The sequence below is a fragment of the Salvelinus namaycush genome, chromosome 8 (genome assembly GCF_016432855.1).
Source record: "Salvelinus namaycush isolate Seneca chromosome 8, SaNama_1.0, whole genome shotgun sequence".
Lineage (NCBI taxonomy): Eukaryota > Metazoa > Chordata > Actinopteri > Salmoniformes > Salmonidae > Salvelinus > Salvelinus namaycush.
In genome coordinates this window covers 61,219,791-61,237,104 of record NC_052314.1, presented here as the reverse complement: position 1 = coordinate 61,237,104, position 17,314 = coordinate 61,219,791, and the positions used below count along the sequence as shown (strand labels likewise).

Below are 17,314 nucleotides of genomic sequence, written 5' to 3'. Positions count from 1 at the left end.
AGTGGGGTAACATCTCACAGCAAGAACTGGCAAATCTGGTGCAGTCCATGAGGAGGAGATCCACTGCAGTACTTAATGCAGCTGGTGGCCACACCAGATACTGACTGTTACTTTTGATTTTAACCCCCCTTTGTTCAGGGGCACATTATTCCATTTCTGTTAGTCACATGTCTGTGGAACTTGTTCAGTTTATGTCTCAGTTGTTGAATCTTGTTATGTTCATACAAATATTTACACATGTTAAGTTTGCTGAAAATAAACACAGTTGACAGTGAGAGGACGTTTCTTTTTTGCTGAGTTTACATGCTGGTGTTTTCACTGATTCATGTACAACATCTCTGGAATCTGTTTGGTTACAAAGTGACTGGCACTCCATGTGAAATGTCAAACTACGTTTCTTATCAGTACGCGTTTAAGGCTACCGTGCTGTTATTGTGAGAATGGTCTGTTACGGCTGAATAGTAAGCCATTTCAATGTGTTATCAGTTCTGAAATGCAAGACTGATGTACATGAGAACAGAACATGTTTTAGACCTGAATGTATCCCTCAATCCATGAATAAGAATCACAGAGCATTGCCTGTGTTCTGGTGTAGTCCATCTCTTCCTCTTCTCTGTGTGTCGCAGATAAAGATGTCCCAGGTGAAACAGGTGGGCCTGCTGGCTGCCGGGTGCCAGCCCTGGAACAAAGATGTGTGTGCTGCCAGTGAAGACCGGTTCGCTTACTGTGCAACACTTGCTATATATGTCTACCAGGTAATTAGCTTGGCAAACATCGGTGTGTGTGTGTTTGTGTGTGTGTGCTCGTGCGTCCGTGTGCCTGTGCACATGTGTGCGCGCATGCGTGTGTGTGCGCGCGTGTTGGCATGCGTGCGTCTCTCTTTGTGTGTGTTCTCTCACTTCTCTGTCGAAAGGACATTCAAAAGAGATGTCTAATCTGCAAATGATTTCTGTCATTGACGTTTTCCTTATCTATCATTATCTGTGCCACTCCTTCTGTTTACATATGTAACACCAATGCAGTTGGACCACAGATACAATGAGTTCAAGCTTCGAGCCATCATGTCAGAGCACAAGAAGACCATCACGGCCATATCGTGGTGCCCACACAACCCCGAGGTGTTTGCCAGCGCCAGCGCTGACAACCTGCTCATCATCTGGAACGTGGCAGAGCAGAAGATTGTGGCCAGGCTGGATAACACCAAAGGTACTGATAATGAACTATGCCCAGTGGAGGCAGATGTACAGGGGAGTGGGTGGGCCAGAGGGGGGTGTTCAGTAGGGAGAAAACGTTTTGAAACAAGGTGGAGCGGAAAGTTTTGGCCAGCCTAGATAACACCAAATGTACTAAACATAGAGACATATGGTCTGTATAACGCAAAAGATACTGGTTCTGATCAATCATCAGAATGGAAATGAGGAATGACTGTGGACCAGTGGTAAGGGAGTTTACGTGGGAGTAGGTTCCTCTTTAGACACTACTGCTGGGAGATGTGTCAGAGAGGCTAGAGAGAGTAGGTTGGGTTGCCTTGGGAGGGTGACTCAGTGTAGTGAAGTGTTTGTGTGCTTAGTAATGTCATTAGGACTGGCTATTGTTGTTGCTACACTGACTCCTATCAGGAGGGAGATGGCTGACAACTGGGTGGTTTGGTGTTATTTGTTTTTCTAGGAGAGAGAGAGTGTGTGTGTGGGCGGGTGGGGGGGTGTGAATGTGTGTGTTTGTTTGTGTGTGTGTTTTCTGTGTGTGTGTGTGTGTGTTTGTTTTCTGTGTGTGTGTGTGTGTGTGTGTGTGTGTGTGTGTGTGTGTGTGTGTGTGTGTGTGTGTGTGTGTGTGTGTGTGTGTGTGTGTGTGTGTGTGTGTGTGTGTGTGTATCTAATGTGTCTCTAACCCTTGTGTACCATCACCCAGGCATCCCAGCGTCTCTGAGCTGGTGCTGGAACGCAGGTGACGGCGTGGCGTTTGTGTCCCACCGGGGCCCTCTCTACCTGTGGGCCATCAGCGGGCTGGACGCCGGCGTCACCATCCACAAGGAGGCACACAGCTTCCTGTCCGATATCTGTCTGTTCCGCTGGCACCCCGTCAAGAAGGGCAAGGTGGTGTTTGGACACACAGACGGGAGCCTCTCTATCTTCCAGCCAGGTAAGACTGAGGCTGCATCTCAATAGTTTAAAGATAGTCTAGACTGAGGCTGCATCTCAATAGTCCATAGATAGTCTAGACTGAGGCTGCATCTCAATAGTCTCTAGATAGTCTAGACTGAGGTTGCATCTCAATAGTCTATAGATAGTCTAGACTAAGGCTGCATCTCAATAGTCTAAGGATAGTCAATCAATCAGTCAAATTTATTTATAAAGCCCTTCTTACATCAGCTGATGTCACAAAGTGCTGTACAGAAATCCAGCCTAAAACCCCAAACAGCAAGCAATGCAGGTGTAGAAGCACGGTGGCTAGGAAAAACTCCCTAGAAAGGCCAGAACCTAGGAAGAAACCTAGAGAGGAACCAGGCTATGAGGGGTGGCCAGTCCTCTTCTGGCTGTGCCGGGTGGAGATTATAACAGAACATGGCCAAGATGTTCAAATGTTCATAGATGACCAGCAGGGTCAAATAATAATAATCACAGTAGTTGTCGAGTCATCAGGCCAGGTAGTCCTGAGGCATGGTCCTAGGGCTCAGGTCCTCTGAGAGAAAGAAAGAAAGAAAGAGAGAAAAGAGACAGAGAGGACACCGGATAAGACAGGAGAAATACTCCAGATATAACAGACTGACCCTAGCCACCCCGACACATAAACTACTGCAGCATAAATACTGGAGGCTGAGACAGGAGGGATCGGGAGACACTTTGGCCCTGTCCGACGATACCCCCGGACAGGGCCAAACAGACAGGATATAACCCCACCCACTTTGCCAAAGCATAGGCCCCACACCACTAGAGGGATAACTTCAACCACCAACTTACCATCCTGAGACAAGGCCGAGGATAGCCCACAAAGATCTCCGTCATGGCACAACCGAAGTGGTAGCCAACCCGGACAGGAAGATCACATCAGTGACTCAACCCACTCAAGTGACGCACCCCTCCTAGGGACGGCATGGAAGAGCACCAGTAAGCCAGTGACTCAGCCCCTGTAATAGGGTTAGAGGCAGAGAATCCCAGTGGAGAGAGGGGAACCGTCCAGGCAGAGACAGCAAGGGTGATTTGTTGCTCCAGTGCCTTTCCGTTCACCTTCACACTCCTGGGCCAGACTACACTCAATCATAGGACCTACTGAAGAGATGAGTCTTCAATAAAGACTTAAAGGTTGAGACCGAGTCTGTGTCTCTCACATGGGTAGACAGACCATTCCATAAAAATGGAGCTCTATAGGAGAAAGCCCTGCCTCCAGCTGTTTTCTTGGAAATTCTAGGGACAGTAAGGAGGCCTGCGTCTGTGACCGTAGCATATGTGTAGGTATGTACGGCAGGACCAAATCGGAAAGATAGGTAGGAGCAAGCCCATGTAATGCTTTGTAGGTTAGCAGTAAAACCTTGAAATCAGCCCTTGCCTTAACAGAAAGCCAGTGTAGAGAGGCTAGCTCTGGAGTAATATGATCACATTTTTTGGTTCTAGTCAAGATTCTAGCAGCCGTGTTTAGCACTAACTGTAGTTTATTTAGTGCTTTATCCGGGTAGCCGCATTGTAGTAGTCTAACCTAGAAGTGACAAAATCATGGATACATTTTTCTGCATCATTTTTGGACAGAAAGTTTCTGATTTTTGCAGTGTTACGTAGATGGAAAAAAGCTGTCCTTGAAAAAGTCTTGATATGTTCGTCAAAAGAGAGATCAGGGTCCAGAGTAACGCCAGTCACAGTTTTATTTGCGACGACTGTACAACCATCAAGATTAATTGTCAGATTCAACAGAAGATCTCTTTGTTTCTTGGGACCTAGAACAAGCATCTCTATTTTGTCCGAGTTTAAAAGTAGAACATTTGCAGCCATCCACTTCCTTATGTCTGAAACACAGGCTTCACCATGTGTCATCGAAATGTACAGCTGTGTGTCATCTGCATAGCAGTGAGAGTTAACATTATGTTTCCCGAATGACATCACCAAGAGGTAAAATATATAGTGAAAGCAATAGTGGTCCTTAAACGGAGCCTTGAGGAACACCGAAATTTACAGTTGATTTGTCAGAGGACAAACCATCCACAGAGACAAACTGATATGTTTCTGACAGATAAGATCTACACCAGGCCAGAACTTGTCCGTGTAGACCAATTTGAGTTTCCAATCTCTCCAAAAGAATGTGGTGATCGATGGTATCAAAAGCAGCACTAAGGTCTAGGAGCACGAGGACAGATAGGTAGCCTAGTGGGTGGGGTGGCAGGTAGCCTAGTGGTTAGAATGTTGGACTAGTAATGGAAAGGTTGCAAGGTTGCAAGCGAAAAAATCTGTCGTTCTGCCCCTGAACAAGGCAGTTAACCCACTATTCCTAGGCTGTCATTGAAAATAAGAATTTGTTCTTAACTGACTTGCCTAGTTAAATAAAGGTAAAATATAAAGATGCAGAGCCTCGGTCTGACACCATTAAAAGGTAATTTACCACCTTCACAAGTGCCTTCTCAGTGCTATGATGGGGTCTAAAACCAGACTGAAGCGTTTCGTATACATTGTTTGACTTCAGGAAGGCAGTGAGTTGCTGCGCAAAAGCTTTTTCTAACATTTTTGAGAGGAATGGGAGATTCGATATAGGCTGATAGTTTTTTATATTTTCTGGGTCAAGGTTTAGATTTTTCAAAAGAGGCTTTATTACTGCCACTTTTAGTGAGTTTGGTACACATCCGTACCATCCGTACTCACAATACCCATCCGTACTGAGTACACATTCGTACTGCATCTCAATAGTCTATAGATAGTCTAGACTGAGGCTGCATCTCAATAGTCTATAGACATTCTAGACTGTGGCTGCATCTCAATTGTCTAAAGTGGCTTCATCTCTTTGTCTTATCTCCTTAATTTGCACTGATGTGAAAGATCTGGGCATGCGTTTCCCTATTACAAACAATTTTACATTTGTGTCATTTAGCTAGCACACACTCTTATCCAGAGCGACTTACAATAATTTTAGTCGGGAAAAACAACCACATATTACAATTATTGCAAGTACAGATGTAGGATCTTAATTTGAGCCAGTTTGCTACAGCAGGAAAATAATCCTGCAGCAACAGGAAAGGTGAATTATTATGTCGATTATAATTAATGGATATATTTTGTAGATGTTGATCAATTTTTTGTTAGGGCAAATCAAGACTGACATTTTAAAGTGAAAATGACATACTATAGAAGCCTTTTAAAACCTTGAATACAATACAAGTTTGCATTTCCTGCAGTGCAGGAAAATTCTCAGTAACAAAAGAGTGATCAAATGAAGATCTTACATCTGTAGACCCTTCTTCGAAATAGCTGCTACCAGCAGAATCAGTGCCAGGAAGAAAAAACACAACCTTTAAATATGTATTTATTGACTGTTTCTTCCACATGGGAACCTTTATTTGGTACCTCCAGGTATTTCATTAGGGGCTGTGGTGACTTTATTTAGTCAGTTGATGCAGCAGGTCTCCTCTCCTGTCCTAGGATCTAAAAACCAGAAGCACGTGTTGCGCCCGGAGTCTTTAGAGGGGACGGATGAGGAGGACCCGGTCACAGCGTTGGAGTGGGATCCCCTGTCTACAGACTACCTCCTAGTGGCCAACCTGCATAATGGCATCAGAATGGTAGACTCAGAGGGGCTCACCTGTGTCACTACCTTCAGCTTCCCCAGTTCAGCTGCCTCTGTACAGTGTCTGGCCTGGGTACCCAGTGCACCTGGCATGTTCATCACTGGAGGTAAGGACATATTGGGGTAGGGTTTACGGGTAGGGTACAATGGGTTAGGGTGCAAGGGGGAGGGGAAAGCTGGGTCCCCAGCGCCCCCGGCCTGTTCATCACTAGAGGTAAAGACATGGGGGGTAGGGTTTAGGGGGTAGGGTATAAGGGGTAGGGTGCTGGGGGTTAAGGTAAGGTCACAGCCCTGGGTTTGTTCTTTACATGAGGTAGGGTATGTTTATCAGTGTAGGTAGCTAGAGGTCAGGTGTGTAAGGCTCAGGCCTTTAGAACTGTCAATACCACAACATGTTCCTTCTGTTTCCAGATTCTCAAGTTGGTGTGTTGAGGATATGGAACGTGTCCAGATCTACACCTCTGGACAACTTTAAACTGAAGAAGACCGGTTTCCATGCTTTACATGTGTTAAACTCTCCCCCAGCCAAGAAATGTAAGCATTAGACACACTACTGACACATTAGCTCTGATAATCCACAAATTAAGGTAGAATCCAAAGTCTGCAGCACACGCTTAGAAAAAAAGGTGCTATCTACAGCTGTCCCAATAGGAGAACCCTTTGAAGAACCCTTTTTGGTTCGAGGTAAAACCGTTTTGTTTCAAGGCATAATCCTTTTGGGTTCCATGTACAACCCTTTCCACAGAGAGAGTTGTATATGGAACCCAATAGGGTTCTACCTAGAACCAAAAAGGGTTACACTATAGGGACAGCGGAAGAACCCTTTTGGGTCCCTTTTTTCTAAAAGTGTACAATACCTTCAGAGTTTTGGATATGAATGACTGATCTTGTGAAATAAGATTGCTATATCTCTTGGAAAAACTGTAACTTTTCTATAGCATAGTGTGTTCTTTCCCCATTCTTGCTATCACCTGACCCCTCCTGGCCCCGCCATTATTTGCCTCCTACCCTCTTTTCAGCCTTGAGCTCCATCTCCCCGACAAAGAACCACTACACATCATCCACCAGTGAGGCTGTTCCTCCCCCTACTCTATCCCAGAACCAGGCCTTCTCCCTCCCCCCGGGCCACGCTGTCTGCTGCTTCATGGATGGAGGGGTTGGGCTCTACGACATGGGAGCCAAGAAGTGGGACTTCCTACGAGACCTGGTGAGGGAGGGAGGGGAAGAGATTGGGGGGGTGAAAAGAAAGGAGGACAAGTGGTAGCAAGGGAGGTAGGGAAATTGGGATGATGCTAAGGGTGTTCTTCTATTTCTTGTTTGTGTCTGCATTTCTGTTGGACATATCTCCCAATCCAGTTCGTGTTGAAGATAAACCTGACCATGAAACAATATGTTGTTCTCAGGGTCATGTTGAGACCATATTTGACTGTAAGTTCAAGCCAGATGACCCCAACCTGTTGGCGACAGCTTCGTTTGACGGGACCATTAAGGTGTGGGACATCAACACCCTCACAGCGGTTTATACGTCTCCCGGCAACGAGGGTGTGGTCTACTCTCTGTCCTGGGCTCCTGGTAAGACATGGGGAGAGAACACAAACAGACCATAATACTTTGGGTGTTTTTCAATATGCATTCTACCGTGTTCCACACTCTCGTGCTCCGAGTGCATTCTCCGAGGACGAGAGTGTGGAGAACGCATAAAACATGACATTTGAGAAGCACTCCCCCTACTGTATTACCTCACGCTGCACCTCCCCATTCAGTGAACCTAATTCCAGCCAGGACAATGGCAACAATAGAGACGAAACAAGATATACACAAAGCAAATGTTTTACTTCATAACTATCAGCTAGCTATATGTGAATCTTAATAATCTAGCTAACCAGACAGTTTAACAGGCAAAAATGACCTAAAACGAATGTTATGCAAGGTTGATGTCAATTCTTCGTCGGTAGCTCGCTACCAATTCTTCGGGGCTATCTAGCTAGCTAACAGTAGTAGCTAACAAGTCCCCCTATTGATTTACTAGGCTTGCTATCTCTGCACAGTACAGTGGATATTGTAGGCAGGTAAACATGCCAAAAATAACACAGTATGCATTTCTTAATGTATCAAGAAAAAACATTGTAGTCAGTTTATTTTTTCTTGCTTCAGCTCAAATAATGGCCATTGATTTCAAGAATTTAGCGTGTTTTTTTTTACATGGTTGCGTCATATTTCTGTGCACACTTTCCATTGAAGCTTGCATCTATGCACGCGTCAAAATATGTACAAATGGAGTACGCAGCCGAGAAGTGCCCGCATGTCCCATTGCGCATACTTTAATATGCACTCATACTCCGACCTTCCCATGCTCTAATTCGAAACACCCTTTATATTCGTCATGTTGACTTTTATTTTGAAAACTGCTCTGCTGGTGATGAATAGATGTTTTATGAACGCCTTAAGTATATATTTTCAAGTAAAATGTTACCTTGGGTTCTTTCCCATTAATAATGATTTACTGAATATATATTAAGAAGTCAACTTTATGCACTTTTTTTATGAAATATGTTGCGCTTTCTTGCGTTTGTTCATTTGGAAGTCATAAATATGTCTCTTGTTATCTTCGTTTGTGTTCTTCGAAAGGAGACCTGAACTGCATAGCCGGAGCCACGTCCCGGAACGGTGCATTCATCTGGGATGTGAAGAAAGGCAAGATGATCACACGATTCAATGAGGTACGTCAACAACACTGGCGAAAAACATGACAGTCATAAGGGCTTTTCACACTACTGAGCCGAACCGAGCTAAACCAAACCAAGCTGTACTGAGCTAGCCTGGTTACGCATCCACTAGCCAGCACAGTTTTGTTCGGGTCGGCATGATAGTGTGAAAAGGTTCATAGAGTGATCAATCACTAATCTCTTTAGTTTATCAATATTTATGTTTACGCCATAGACTTTTTGTTCCCTTGTGTACTCAACAGCATGGGAATAATGGTATCTTCTGTATCGCATGGAGCCATAAGGACTCTAAAAGAATAGCCACATGTAGTGGCGACGGCTTTTGCATCATTAGGACCATCGACGGCAGGGTCTTACACAAGTACAAGCACCCTGCTGCTGTGTTCGGTTGTGACTGGAGCCAGAATAACAAGTAAGAGTCCAGTTGTGTAGTTCACCTTTCATACTGTATAACAAGTATACTGGAAGATATAGTTAGTTACCTATGTTCTACTAGATCTTATATCCTCTCTCTCTCTCTCTCCTTCCTTCCTTCCTTCCTTCCTTCCTTCCTTCCTTCCTTCCTTCCTTCCTTCCTTCCTTCCTTCCTTCCTTCCTTCCTTCCTTCCTTCCTTCCTTCCTTCCTTCTCTCTCTCTGTCTCTGTATCTATCCCTCTCTCTCTTTCTTTCTCTCACTCTTTTTTTCTTTGTCTCTCTCTCTCTCCATTCCCAGAGACATGATAGCCACGGGTTGTGAGGATAAAAACGTCCGTGTGTACTACCTGGCCACCAGTTCTGACCAGCCACTCAAGGTGTTCACGGGTCACCTGGCCAAGGTGTTCCACGTGCGCTGGTCTCCTCTCCGAGAGGGTATTCTCTGCAGTGGCTCAGATGACGGGTACATGCAGTACATTAATACATTATTCATATATGTTCTTTCACTGAGTCTCACAGCACATTGCATTAGGGTAATTTATCACATCCACCAATGTGTAACAGTACCTGAATAATGCATGGCAAACACTTTGTACTGATACACAGATACTGATACACAGGTAGTTATTTGATATGCTACCATTATCAATACAGATGCCATTGGTTTGAGTAGTCACTCTATTATGTATATGGGAGTCCGTATTTAACCTCTCTCCCCCTCTCCTCCCTCCCTCCCTCCCTCCCTCCCTCCCTCCCTCCCTCCCTCCCTCCCTCCCTCCCTCCCTCCCTCCCTCCCTCCCTCCCCCACTCCCTCCCTCCCTCCCTCCCTCCTTCTCCAGGACTGTGCGTATCTGGGATTATACCCAGGATGCCTGTATCAACGTGCTGAGTGGTCACACGGCGCCGGTCCGAGGCCTGATGTGGAACACGGAGGTGCCCTACCTGCTGACCAGTGGCAGCTGGGACTACACCATTAAAGTCTGGGACACCAGGGACGGAACCTGCCTGGACACCTGCTACGACCACGGCGCTGATGTTTATGGTACCGGTCCTCAGTAATGAATCAGGAACACCACACTGCAGCCATCATCAAATCGACTCAGCCACGGGCCCAGGATCATTTCTAGAATGCAAACTGACCACCAGAAGGCCAAACATATAATATTTGACTAAAACATTATCATCTCAAACCTTGCTTGCGTTTGCATACAATCACATATCTCTCTCTATTATGCGTGGGAATCAAAATTAAAATTACTTGGAGCTGATTTGCTGGTGTTTTCACAGCCTTTTATGTCCAACAAGAAAAAAAATCTGGGTTGTTCACAAAACTTTGGGGGGCAAATAAAATAATCTGCGGACCACCAGTTGGGGAAGCCTGCTATTGTCACGTTCCTGACCTGTTTTCTCTTGTTTTGTATGTGTTTAGTTGGTCAGGGCGTGAGTTGGGATGGGCAGTCTGTGTTGTTTGTTCTATGTGGGAGTGTTGGTTAATTAGCCTTATATGGTTCTCAATCAGGGACAGGTGTTATTCATTTCCTCTGATTGAGAATCATATATAGGTAGGCTGTTTTACACTGTTAGTTTGTGGGTGATTGTCTTCCGTGTCAGTGTATGTTGCGCCACACGGGACTGTTTCGGTATGTTTGTTCGTTCGGTTTTTGTGTAGTCTATTTTCCTGTTCGTGCGTTCTTCGTGTCATGTAAGTTCGTTTGTTCAGGTCTGTTGACTGCGTTTGTTATTTTGTATATTCTCAAGTGTTTCGTGTTTGTCTATCATTTAAATAAATTCATTATGACTGCATACCTCGATGCGTATTGGTCCGACCCATGCTTCTCCTCTTCAGACGAAGAGGAGGAGAGCAGCCGTTACAGCTATGCTTTATAGAGGTCACTGAATGTGAAATGAAATATATGGTACTGTTTCTACACTGACACTGTGTCTGCAATGCTGTAACCTGATCTGATTCCTCCAGGCCTGACTTGCCACCCCAGCCGTCCGTTCACCATGGCCTCATGTTCCCGGGACTCTACGGTCAGGTTGTGGTCCCTCACTCCGCTCATCGCTCCGCTCCTGGTCAACGTCCTGGCTGACCACAGCTGGGACGATATCATCGGCAACACGGGTCAGTCAAATGTTTACGATACTGAAGAAATGTTTTGTGTAGAACATGTACAGTGGAGGGTAACGCACGTAAACACCCTTATTTTGTGCCAGCGTTTACCCACCTTTCGCTGACAAAATGCATTGAAAATACAGGGAGCGTAACTTTACTCACCGCGAACTGCGGTTAGCGTTTGCCTGTATTTTTTTTACCTCTACATCACTGGCCATGTAGAATAAGGAATCGTGTTAGTTCTATGTGCTACATTTCTATCTGTATACACTCCAGGATGAGGGATTCATCAGTAAACATCTCTTTATCACTCTCCCATCAGTCACTATGACGATATTGTTACGGAAGTGTTGATTACTCATGACATCAATATGTTGATTGCTCATAACTCTGTCTCCACTGTGAGAGTGATACCGCAAATATTTATCAGTCCAAACACGACATAGCCTCACAAGAACCAGTATTCTGAATCTGTGTGTGTCTGTATGGTAGAGTACTATATCCCCTCCTCTCCTCCAGATCGGGCCATGGTACCTGGTGCTACCCCTCTGCTCTGTGGGAAGGTGTCCAGAGACATCAAGCAGGAGCTGGATAAACTCTCCAGTGAAGTACGGATGAAGAAACTCAGGTGGTTCTCCGAATGTTTCTCTGTGAGTATATTTACTTGCAATTTTCCTTAAATTAATAGCACTCTATTTACAGTCATTTAGGTATTCCATTCCCGTAGTCCAGACACATGGTTTTAATCTGATGGTTTGATGGAAGTATAGTCGTTTTTTCCATGGTATAGTTTTACGTCATCAGGTATCAAATAACCTATGGATAACCCTTTAAGTTAGTACTCCTATTTGGTAGTAATATTAGCACATATTACTGGAATCACCATGTATTATGTACTGTACTTTACACACTACCTACTCTTATGAAGTGCTTAGGAATAATTTTTCTATGTTCTTTCCTCCAGCCACCAGGGGGCAGTCATAACCTGTGGGACCTGGTGTCAGTGATCAATGGGCAGGACGACAGTCTGCTTCCCCAGAGCTACGGCAAGGGCATCATGCACATGAAACACTTGGTCCGCTTCAAAACCGTAAGTCGACCACTGACTGACTGACTGTCTCATCTCACACATGATCCAGTCCCTTCAGATCTGCAAACATCCAAGGGTTAGGGCCGAAGGAAAGGGGAATAGAGGGATTTTGGACCAAGCCTATTAATCATATTTCTAAGGGGTTCGTTTTTCAAAAGAACATCAAACGTTTCACGACTATTCCCTTACAGTACCCATTTCAATGTGTCTGTTCTGTAGTCTGAGGCCCAGGAATTGACCATAGTGAAGATGTCTAAGTTCGGCGGGGGGATCGGGGCTCCCAGTAAAGAGGAGAGACTGAGAGACGCAGCAGAGATCCATCTGAGACTGGGGCAGATCCAGAGATACTGTGAGCTCATGGTGGAACTGGGAGAGGTAATGGACTGATTCGTTATAGGCCCTAGGCTACACTCTTAGAAAAAAAAAGGTTCCAAAGTTCCAGGTAGAACTCTTTTTGGTTCCTGGTAGAACTCTTTTGGGTTCCGTGTAGAAGGGTTTTACCTGGAACCAAAAGGGGTTATTCAAAGGGTTCTCCTATGGGGACAGCCTTAGAACCATTTTTGGTACTAGATGGCACCTTTTTTCTAAGAGTATAGAATAACTGTGGGGTGTATCAGGAACAATACATGGACTCATACGGCATTACAGTATGTCCCTCATTAAAGGGTGTCCATGAACAATCACAGCATTAATTGCTGTACATAAGGATGATGTTTGTCATGTTTTCTGTGTTTGCCAGTGGGACAAGGCATTGTCAGTTGCCCCTGGTGTATCCATAAAGTATTGGAAGAAACTCATGCAACGGTATGTTTTGAGATAGTTTGTCAATTCAAGAGGCATGTTATGGTTACGTGTACATTTGAGCCATTTAGCGGACGCTCTTATCCAGAGCGACTTACAATTAGAACCACAACAGTGGTTCTTGACTTCCTTACTCAATGCGTGTGTCCTCGTAGAAGAGCCGACCAGCTCATGCAGGAAGAAAACCATGATGTCATCCCGTACTGCATCGCCACGGGAGACGTGAGGAAGCTGGTCAACTTCTTTACTGCCAGGGGTCAACTGAACGAGGCGCTGCTAGTGGCTCAGGTATGACAACATTGGCATCCTATGATTAATTGTATAGTTAGAAAACAAAGTAATAACATAATATAAAACATGTATCGGTTCAAATCGGAACCCCTGTTCTCTAAAGGAGAGAACAAAATACCACCATGTTAATGGACTTATCTGTATTGATGAAGGTTCATTCAGCCAAATTGCTGTCGCACGTCATACCTTTGTTGTTGTTCTTGTACAGGGAGCTTGTGAAGGCAACATCCACGTGCCTCAGACCGCCGTAATCAGCCATACAACCACTACAAACAGCGACGACATACAGGCATATAACGGGTGTGTCCTTTTCACATGAAAATACACCATTTTGCCTCATTTTGGTGCGTTCCACAGCATACGTAATCACCATCCTGTCCATGGTGCATTGCATCCATACTGGGCAACTGAATATCCCCTCGTGACCCCAGGCTTGTGAGGGTGAAGTGTAATCTCTGTTGTTCCAGGCTACTGCAGTGTGTATGTAAGGAGCTAGCGGAGTGGTATTTCCAAGATGGCCGTGCTGTGCTGGCGGCCTGCTGTCACCTGGCTGTGGACAACACTGAGGTAAACACACAGACAGGGCGTCAAAGGTTACATATGATCCTCTCTGTATGTTCTCTTGTAATACACACATAACATTCACTGTTGCGTATGCTAAAGCTGGTCATGAGCTACCCTCCTGCAGGGTTTTGTTCCAACCCTACTCCCAATACACCCGGTTCTACTAATCAGCGGCTCCTCTGGCCCTTGATTGGCTGAATCAGTTTACGTGTAGGGCTGGAGCAAAAACCTACAGAGCACTAATGCCTCAATGTGAACATAAATGTGCATATTTAGTAGATGCATAACTTATCATGTTGGGTGTGTCCCACAGCTAGCCATGGCCAGTCTGATCCGGGGTAATGAGCTGGAGCTGGCTGTGTGTGTAGGGCTGGTGTTGGGAGAATCAGCCAATCAGGCCACTCACTACGTCCTGGAGCTACTAGCCAGGAAGTACATGACCACACCCACCTGGTAAGAGCCAATGAGAGCTAATGAACATGACAGGCTAGATTATATATATATCTTCTCCATATGATTGTGAATATACAGAGTGCATTTGTTTATCATCTCCATCCTCTCATTTCTTGTAGCTTTTCATCAGTTGGAAGCAGGTATTATACATTTTTCATGTATCATAACCCTATGTTTACTGGATAAAGGATTTAACTTTATTCTGGATTGATTTTGTTCCATCCGGTTGTACCTGGTCTTGTACAGTACCTTACCTCATTCATAAAGACTGCTTGGGTTTTCAAAGGGATGTGTGGATGTGTCCTCTGCAATCCAACAACTGGACTAATGTCCCCACCCTTCTCCTTCCCAGGGACCTGGCAGCTGACCTTCTCCAGATGATCCCAGACAACCAGGTCCTGCTGGCCAAGCTGTGTGCCTTCTACCCTGGGAGCTCCTCAGAGATAGACCAAATCCATGAAAAAGTTGGTGCTGAAATTCAGCGGAAATTCTCTATTGAGCATCCTTTTTAGTCCAAATTGGGTCCGGGAAACCTGTCCTAATTGTTTAAACAGAAGAACATAGAAATAGACCTATTGACAATATGACATGAAAATGTCAACAACAATATTGAAGTAAGAAATGCATGTTAATAATTGGTGGTGTTGTTTCAGTGTGGTCTTCCCAGTCTGGAGGAGTGTCAGGCGTTAGCTGAGTCTGCTGTCAGCGAGGGTGACATCTTCAATGCTGTCAAGTACTATCTAATGAGTCCAGAACCCGAGGCAGCCCTGCTTGTTGGCATCACCCACGTCAAAGAACAGCTGAGTGATTCTGACTGGACCGTAGACTCTGTCCATCCTATCCTGGACCTTCTGGGTTACATGAGAACGGACCGGCTCATACTTGCCAAGTTCACTGAGTAAGTGAATGGGAATCAGAATGTGTGAGACAACGTCACCTGGGTCTAGGCAGGTAGCCTAGTGGTTAAGAGTGTTGGGCCAGTACCCAAAAGGTTTATGGTTCAAATCCCTGAGCCGACTAGGTGAAAAATCTGCCAATGGGCCCTTGAGCAAGGCACTTAACCCTAATTGCTCCTGTAAGTCACTCTGGATAAGAGCATCTGCTGCTATAGATTGGTCCTCAGCCCTCTCACCTTGGATGTTCTTTCTGTGTTATAGAGCTCGAAGTGAGCTGCTCATCCTATCTGGCTACATCGGTGCACTGTTGGCCATCAGAAGACAATACTCCAGCATCGTTCCTGCACTTTACGAGTACACCAGGTAAGATGCAAAAAGCCACAGTATGGAGCACTTTCTAAATGTCTATGTTGAACCTACATCACCTAATGCTTCAACGTTGAATTTAAAAGCCCTATCTCTGACCTCTCACCTTCCTCCTCAGTCAGTTGATGAAGAGGAGAGAGGTGTCTGTTCCCTTACAGATAGAGCAACTCTCTGTAGAGCTGGAGGCATGGATGGCCTGCACACAGTCTCTCATCAAGTGAGTCGAAGAATTGTCTTATCAATCCATGACACTGATATACTCTAATCTGGCCTGGCCCATACGTTAGTCATCACATCCAAGTATTGGACTAGCAAACTCAAGACAGTTTGAGGTTCAAAGTCTGACATTAAAACACACCGGTTTTTACCTGTCTGAATTGTTTGATTCTGTCTCCATGCCACCCAGCTCCAGGGGTCCTGATGAGGCTCCCTACACCCCTCCGTCAGAGGCCCAGAAGGCAGAGCATGCCCGTCTGCTACACAGACTCCAGGAGGAGCCACTCAGGGGCCTGGAGGGGCCCGACTATGTCACAGGCTCCAATCTGCCCAGCCACTCTGACGTCCAGGTCTCCTGCTTTACTGGACTCAGGATCCAGGTCAGCCTCAAGCATTCAACCAATTAATAAATCAAAGTGTATTCAGAAAAATACATTGGTCACAAAGGGACAGTTTCGAGGACACAGAATTTGGTTAAGGACTAGGCTTAATCTGGGTCAGGCAAACAAAGGGCTCAGCAGCAACCCAGACCGAAACCGCCATGCTTTCTAATCCCTTATAAAGAGGACCATGCTATATATAACCCATAAGTGGTTACTATTTGTAGTCCCCTAGTGGTGGGTAATCACTATGTGGGTGGTAATCAGTAAATTGCTGCTCAAGCTGTACACACAGCGACGATTTCAAGTGCCTTTCTGCTTCAAGTGTGTCTCAGTCACTTCCTCTGGTGAGTCAAGGGGAGAAAGATGATGTTACTTCAACCTTTAAACTGTTTTGCAGGCCATGGTGATGTAAAGGTCAATGATAGAAGAATAAAAGTAGTGCCGTGTTTTTCCTTTCTTCACACAGGGCCCAGTGTTTTTCCTTGAGGACGGTAAATCGGCCATATCATTGAACGACGCTCTTATGTGGGCCAAAGTGAACCCTTTCTCACCTCTGGGGACGGGTGTCCGTCTCAACCCCTTCTAAGAGCCAGCCTAGCCAACGAGGATGGGCTACAGGACTAATAGCGTTTGATTGGTCAGCCTCCGAGGCCAAGGTCACACGACGGTAAAAGGGCGACGTCAGGACCGACACCTGCTCTTCCTGAGAGAAAGAAGGAGAAGGGATGGACGTTCCAGAACGAAAGAAGAGAGATGGAAGGAAGGATGCTTAAAATGAGTTCTCTTCACTATGTGCTTTTTCTATGTGGTTTACAATGTGTGCACCACATGTCATCCAGTCAACAGTGTTACAGCTTCTCATAGAAAACGTGTTGCCGTACTTAGACACTGACAAAGAGGGTTCGCATGGTTGAAATGGGTTATAGTGTTTCTATGTAGGCGCGAGACCATTATAGTACGGCTGTCTTGTTTTAGACACACCGTCTCGTGCACATCAGTACACAGACAGACAAGTCGACGAGCTATGTGATTCTTATTATGCTCATGGTCATAGCACCAGCATCATTTGACTGATGAATACCATATTTGTGTTGTATTGCTGTTGGTTTAACGTTGCGCAATGTTGCATCATCATTTCTGTTTGTTACAGAAACCAGCCCGCACACATACATGTACAAGAGCAAAGCATATGATGATGTAGGCTTATAGTGGTAGTTGATCGAAAGCAAACAAATACA

General features: G+C 45.3%; 1 protein-coding gene across 1 annotated transcript; it reads left to right on the top strand.

The window, feature by feature from the left end:
• The first annotated feature begins 632 nt into the window (after positions 1–632).
• LOC120051994 (WD repeat-containing protein 17-like) lies at positions 633–16,662 on the top strand. The gene is made up of 26 exons (XM_038998872.1): positions 633–755; positions 1,023–1,206; positions 1,909–2,139; positions 5,616–5,867; positions 6,172–6,294; positions 6,780–6,967; positions 7,164–7,332; positions 8,389–8,480; positions 8,729–8,898; positions 9,199–9,363; positions 9,740–9,942; positions 10,876–11,025; positions 11,536–11,666; positions 11,981–12,106; positions 12,326–12,481; positions 12,846–12,910; positions 13,063–13,195; positions 13,407–13,498; positions 13,666–13,765; positions 14,076–14,215; positions 14,568–14,679; positions 14,869–15,113; positions 15,373–15,474; positions 15,596–15,694; positions 15,890–16,073; positions 16,543–16,662. Exons 1-26 carry the CDS (start codon positions 633–635, stop codon positions 16,660–16,662), a joined length of 3,855 nt encoding a protein of 1,284 aa, XP_038854800.1.
• The last annotated feature ends 652 nt before the right edge of the window (positions 16,663–17,314 follow it).